At 34.1% G+C, this 7017-nt stretch overlaps 1 protein-coding gene across 3 annotated transcripts; it reads right to left on the bottom strand.

Annotated features, from left to right (window-relative positions):
- Nucleotides 1–576: 576 nt before the first annotated feature.
- LOC137000080 (uncharacterized) lies at nucleotides 577–6707 on the bottom strand. Of its 3 annotated transcripts, XM_067355727.1 has the most exons (10): nucleotides 6490–6707; nucleotides 6090–6347; nucleotides 5749–5997; nucleotides 5379–5584; nucleotides 4995–5203; nucleotides 4518–4660; nucleotides 3966–4446; nucleotides 3225–3847; nucleotides 2688–2829; nucleotides 577–2608 (listed from the first exon to the last, which is right to left on the bottom strand). In XM_067355727.1, the coding sequence occupies exons 1-7, from the start codon at nucleotides 6490–6492 to the stop codon at nucleotides 4333–4335; spliced, it is 1182 nt and encodes a 393-aa protein (XP_067211828.1). In that variant the 5' UTR covers nucleotides 6493–6707; the 3' UTR covers nucleotides 577–2608; nucleotides 2688–2829; nucleotides 3225–3847; nucleotides 3966–4332. The 3 variants fall into 3 exon arrangements, with proteins under 3 accessions (XP_067211828.1, XP_067211826.1, XP_067211827.1); XM_067355725.1 differs by having other exon boundaries at nucleotides 577–2829; XM_067355726.1 differs by having other exon boundaries at nucleotides 577–2829; nucleotides 3353–3847.
- Nucleotides 6708–7017: the final 310 nt, after the last annotated feature.

The raw sequence follows: 7017 nt of genomic DNA, 5'->3' as shown, positions 1-7017 counted from the left end.
CCCGTTTATTGTTCGTGTGCGAGAAAACACCTCTTTCTCTCTTTCTCTGGCCCAGCAGTAAATTCGCGAGAAATAGGCGCAGTCAAAAACCAACGTTGAAATCTTCGGCATACGCGCGCAAATCAATACCCGACGTCAATGAAGGCACCTTCCGATTTGTTTGCAATAAATAGCCTTGCGAGGCTCGTTTATTTTGTTGTTTTGAAAATTTTCCAAAATTTGCGAATCTAAAAGAATGATAAATGGCTCTTTAAAGTGACTTACTTTTGGTATCATGATGATATTAATTCACTTTTAATGAGACTGTAATTGAATATCGGTAATATAATAATTGTGGAGCAACAACCGCTCGGTCTTTCGCAAGAGATCAAAGAAGTGAGCAGCAGAGTATGTAGGGCACCTCTCGAATATCTCCGCATGCATCATAATTAAATGTAAATTCGCCGCCCACTTGCCTTGATTGATTCGCAAATGTCTTATAATGGGGCGCTAGGAAGGTCAATTTGTTGGTCGCGCGCGTTAAATATGCAATCTCGGGGATCATCGTCGGTTCGAAGAGGTTTCGCATTACCGGCGATTTCGCGTGGCAATCGTCGCGACGCCGGAGAGAGATATTAACCCTAAAGGATTGTAAATATCAATGCGTAATAAATTACGCTGAATAGGCGAGATTATAGGTGGCCGACCGGTGATTTAGCGGTGATTTTTGCGCTCTCTCGGCCGACGCGTCGTGTAATACTCCGTCATTAATATTTTTTCTCCTCCCCGCGGTCCGTTCATGCGCGTCGAAATAATAATATTTTTAGTGCAGTCCGCCGCGAGATTACCGGCGCGACCTCCTCCGGAGAGTGCATCCGCGTGCGTCGATACGGCCGAAGAATCCACGCGTATTTCGCGAAAAATGCGAGCGTAATGAAAATTGTATATTACTCTGACGTTTTGCTCGTACCGTAATTTCTCGCGCACGTCGTGAATGTCGGCGACCATTAGAGCCTTGCGCTTGGATCAACTATAACGTCCTACGCGAAAATCTTATAATGACTGAAGAATAGCGCGTCACGAATGGCTATTGCCTCTCAAACGCATAACAGTGCGAATTCGGAAAGCCGCGGCGAGATTCCTTAACGTTCTTTCATTGCACGTTAAATCTTTGTCATATTACGACGGCGAAGTGACTGTCGGCCGAGGCTCGCCGAGGCATTCCGCGAATGTGCGCGATAAATGCAAATAATAGTTACGGACGTGACACTCATCGAGCCTAAGTCTAATGTTAAGATAGACGTATAATAGGTACAAGATGACGAATTGATAAAGTAGACAGCGTTCGTGAATCCGCAATCTTATCTCGCATCGCGTCGTTAATTCTGAATCGGCAAACACAAGCGTATACCGCGTGTGTATCTTAAGCGATAAATTGATCGACCTAAACAACTCGTCAAAATGCTGACGCATGACCCGCCCGACATGACAGGCGTCATGGACCTTGCGTGTCTCGCTCAGCCGGTTTAATACTATTCGGTTACATGTATTATTCAATCAGCCAATAAGAAGGAAAACACGCGATTTATGCGATCTGTACGGGTGAGCGTGTCAGGGGTCTCGGCGTGGGTGGACAGACCGCCTGGATCGTCTTCCTACTTAATTTATGAGTCTAGATGTTTGAGCACCTAAAAAAGGTGTTGACGAAATAAACTTCATTCAAAATTAACTGAAAGAAATTAAATACACTCACGAGTCAATTAAAACAAATTTAATTGAATATAATTGAAACTATTAGATTCAAAAGGCGCGATAGCTATTTTTACGAGAATATTTAACTACGCTAATCTTTGCGATACGCACGTATCCAAGTTTTTTAATAAATATTTATAACAAACGCGGTGTAGGAAGATTGCGAATTATGCGTTTTAAACACTAAACAAAAATTTTCTAAGAAATCATTTTAATGATAACTCACAAAAACACAAAATATCGAATCCAGCCATTAAAGTGCAGTTTTGTTGTTCGATTGTGAATAATGCCACTGTAATAACGAGCTCTTTACAGCCACATTACACGTGTGACTTAGAAAAGAAACGAAGCACCGCTAGTTTACAAGCATTATAAAGTAGTAAAAATCGATTTGTCTCCTGTATATCTACGCAGTGATATATTGCTACTTTGCGTCCGCGTAAAACGGAAAGCACATCTGCCAATTTCATATTTTATTTATTTTTTTCTTGTTTTCCGCGATGCTTGATAAATCATAAATAGCGGCGAGCGATCATCTCCATCAAGTTAGCAGCTTTGTTCGGATAATTGAGTGTTGTCTCATTTGCATGTAGATTGTGATTGAGAATTCTTAAATCTTTTCACTTGTATCGGACATTGTTGAAGTGTCACTGGTGCTACTACAATCGGCCGTTTCCGAATCACGCGGATAACTCGACTCACCAAAAATCATGCTCTTTTTCTTACAAGATCTCGCACTGCACTCCATTAAAGTACTGTTGCACTTTTTTAAGTCGCACTTGAATCCCAATACTCGTCTCGTTCTGTAAACCTCGTACAAGAACTTCATCTTCGCCATGGTACGTTTCGTCGTCTTCTCGAAAAGCGGCAAAGCGCTCTATCAGAAGTACTCATTAAGATTCTTCAGTTCGCGCAAGAATATATTCCAGTGACGAGAAAAAGTACGAAAAAAACACCTGCAACTTCTTCGACGTTTCTTTCATTTTTATTTTCAGTTGCTCGAACAGTGGCGTTTCTCCCGTAGGCTTTGTCTTGGGCTTCTTTTGACGAGATGATGATTCACGCAACGTTTGCGGTTTACAGTCCGATGTTTGAGCTCTGAAATATATGCAAAATATATGATCGACATCGATGCGGTCGGACCGCCTTCGAATTGAATGTGTAAAGACAGTTTCCATGTTGAAAAATGCTCATTAACACTCTGTATGTGTTTGCACACATGTATAACTATCACATTTCACAATATTTTGATGTTTTAAGTCGTATTTTGAACATTGATAAAATAAAAAACAATAATATGTACATTATTAAAAATTAATATAATTGATTTTAATTTTAATGTCAATTAATGTCAATTAATTTCAATTAATTTAAGTTTTTATTAATTTAATTGATTTTTTAAATAATTAAATTTTAGAAAAGACATTAACATTAGCTAAATAAAGATTAATTAGATCTAGCAAAATTGATTATCCAACAAACATTGTATTTACCCATCCAAATCGGTCTTTCGGTACTTTGTGCATGATTTCGAGCATCCGCTTCTAGAGGAGGATAACTTAATTTTCTCTAAAGACTTGCACGATCTTAAACGTTGCTCGTTAACTGTCGATGCATTTACCTTTTTCAGAGATTCTTCGGATAATTCAAAGCTCAATATACAAACGGATTTCTCAAAAGATGTCGATTCTTTCTTTTTTTCTTCCATTCTAAATTTTAGAATATTTGGAATATTTTTCTAAATTGGTATTCTTCTTCTAATTTCTTTTTTAATTTTGACAAAACCCCTTTTTTTCGTTCAGGTATTTTGCTTTATTAATTTATCATGATTTAGATTTTATAATCATTTTAATTTGTCATTAGTCTTTGATTAGCCAGAAATGTTTTATATATTGTCTTAAGCGTTCCAATTCCCATACAATTGGGAATTTGCTTGCAAGATTCAATTTTGTGCCGAGTCAGTATTTTTAAACGAAGTGCTGGGACTTGAAAGTACACTTCTCAGTACTGCTCGTTCACGAAGAATGACAACGGTCTTTGTACCCATTTTCAATTCATCATTAACAGCAAGACATGGACTCCTTGCTATTACAAGGACTTTCTCCATATTATTTGTCTAAATTTGTGTATAATTTAAAGTGAATAGTTGGCATATAACTTTATTTAATATTGGTTTGTGCTTAACATATGACAAAATGATAAATGATGATTTATAAAAGAAAAAAAAATCTAACCTCGTCTTCATTATTCGAAGAACGTGTGCATACATTCCAGATTTTTCTTTTGAAATTCTTGCAAAACTTAACAATTCTACGACACGCCGGCGGAATTGTGAAATATTTCAGTTATTGTAGAATCGTTTTATAAATCCAAACCAGCATACAACAAACTAAATTTTGAAAATTGAAGATTGTGAAACTCGATAAGTACAATCGATATATCTACATTATCTGATAACATCAAGCGGTTGCAAAACGTGTGAAATTAATTAATATATGTAAAATCATATGAAGTCACATGTTTCTAGAGTAGATATATTTGTGAAATTTATCTATACTTTTTTTTTAAAGATAGGATCTTTGAATATAATATCAAATCTTATTAATTTCTGCTTTTATTTTTGGACATCTTTGTTAGAAGTTTTCTAGCAGGACAAACGTTTCTTTCATTGATCGTTTTTGGTTTACGACTTGCCGTATTTTTGGATGTAAGTTCCTGGAAGCAAAGAAATCATATTTAATAGACACTAAAAGATAAGATTTATAAATTACATTAATTTTACAGACCGTGCTTAAATTCACATTTGATTCAAAATCGGCAGTAATGTTCTTTTTGCCTTCGGTATTTTTGCTGTTAAGTTGTTCTTGAGATCTTAATGTATCTTTGAACGTTGTCTGTGTGTTCTGACATGTTTCTTTCGGTGGTGCAACTGAAAAATCATAATTTATTTATTTATTAAATTATTATGCGGAAAGAACACTTTTGTTAAAAGATCTAAAAATTGTGCCAGAGAGAAATACAGATCTGAAAATAAATTTTGTTGGACATTCAAAATTTATCACTAGAACACTCGATCTGGTGATATAAATCAAAAAACTTTTTTCTGCGATATGAAAAAGATCGAGTAAAGTAAAGCTATTGATAAATTTTAATTATCTAATAAAATTATTTTCAGATCTGTATCTCTCTGTGGCACAATTTTTAGATTTTTCAGCAAAAATATTTTTTCCGTTTTAAAAATTTATCATTTTTTTTCGCTTTACTATTTGATTCATCGCTTTTTTTCTGTTCATCAAATTGCGTGTTGTCGACATTATATCGTATTTCTCTGGATTCAGGTATCCATTCTGGTGTTTTTCGTTCATTACTTCTATCTTTGTCTACTTCCGTCGAGTGCTCGGAAACAATAATGCTATGTTTAGTTCTAACAGCTTCTTTAGCATATTGTTGAGTAGAATTGTTTCTATCAGCGCTAAAAAGATCATCTTTCTCCAATATTTCTTCAACATTCGTAATTAATTGATATAAATTTCGAAAAAATTGTTCAAAATAAGAGTAATATTAATATCTTTAATAATATTAATAACATTGATTTAATTGATATTATTATGTTTAAAAAAATAGTTTAGTAGTTAAAAAGAAGTTACCTTGCTGCTTCAATAAGTGCTGATTTTACATCGAGACTGTAATATGGAACTGCCTGAGAATCTGTATATTCTCTATGTTCCTTCCAAGAATTTGTGCGCTGCTGGGTATGGTCTTTGTTTGTAAATTCTCTCGAGAAAACTTGAGACTGCATACTGACAACATTATTTTCTTTCTTTGGTATAGACGTCACAAACCGACGTGGTACCTATTGAAAAATGCAAACTCATGCAAAATAATAGCGAAATTTTTTGTTAGAAAATTTGTTGTATAGTATTCAAATAAAGTCGTTTATCGGATTTTCATGGCTTAATGTATTTCTTTCGTTGTAGAGTTGTCAAAAAAGTGAAAGATTATGATGATAATGACGACCTCGTTAACATCATCTTCTAACATCAAAAGGGTAACTAATGATCCGTCTAACATCCCATGAAGATGTGGTAATTTTTGCTGGCAACAATGCGTGGACTGAATTTTCAGAATTTTCCACCACAAATTTTCGTCTTCCAAAAACGTCTTTATTTTTCTCATTTCCTGTAAGCATTTTTCCACTGCATTGCTAATTCTTTCCAGGTCAGTTATTTTTGTATCCGACAGTTTCAACGGACGTTCTGGTTGAATCTTTTAAATTAAATAAAGGGTTTTTATATAGGATTTCAATGTTTTATCTTATTTTTTGACATAATACAAAACATCTATTGTTAATAAATTACCGCTTCGTCATGACGCCTCGATCTATTCAGATGCTGAACATTCCTGTTCAGTTCTTCGATTTTGTTTACGATACGATCAACATTGTAGGAACGTGAATCAAGTTCGAATTTCGAATCCGTACCGACTTTCGCGTTACATCTCCTCGGATCGCAGTACTCTCTTCGTCTCGTGACAGGCGATTTATAACGGCTTTCTAGAGTGCGTGGATCGAAAGCAGCTGGCGGGACAAGACGAGTGCAAATCCTGCACGGAGGTTCCTAAAAAGGCAAAATAGTGCATTTGAAAGGATACAAATTGTATGTTCGTGAAGAGCCACATTTTTCCGTTCAATTAATTTTTGTTAAATTTATCAAAAAATATATATATTCAGAAACTAATTAAAACGGTGAATCAAATTACCATCCAGGTTAGAAATTTTTGATATTTTCTCTATTTCTTCCAATTTTAATATTGCGCATTATAAGACGTTGTCATATCATATTCTTAAGTTACAGAATATGTTCGAGCTTGCTCTGTTGTCATTTTTTCAGAAATTTATTAATGTTACCATAATTAAAAAATTTCAGATATGTAGTAAAAAAGATTAGACATGAAGTAGGACAATAATGTTTTTGTAAAAGGAAAACTTCATTCTATAATAAATATTATATAACATATAATATAATATAATATAATAATAATAATAATAACAATAATAATAATAATAATAATAATAATAATAATAATAATAATAATAATAATAATAATAATAATAATAATAATAATATAATATAAAATATATATGATTCCGCAATATTTATCATTCTCTAAGGAATTTAAAAATATTTTTCTTTACAATTATATTGGGGAGTGCAAATTTAATCCCAAACTATTGTCGGCAAAACGATATTTAATTGTAGATCCTTATCGACGAAATTCGCTTTTAAA

Source organism: Linepithema humile, chromosome 5, assembly GCF_040581485.1.
Source record: "Linepithema humile isolate Giens D197 chromosome 5, Lhum_UNIL_v1.0, whole genome shotgun sequence".
In the NCBI taxonomy this organism is placed as follows: domain Eukaryota; kingdom Metazoa; phylum Arthropoda; class Insecta; order Hymenoptera; family Formicidae; genus Linepithema; species Linepithema humile.
Note: the sequence above shows the minus strand (reverse complement) of the source record. Positions and strands in the feature narration are given on the sequence as shown.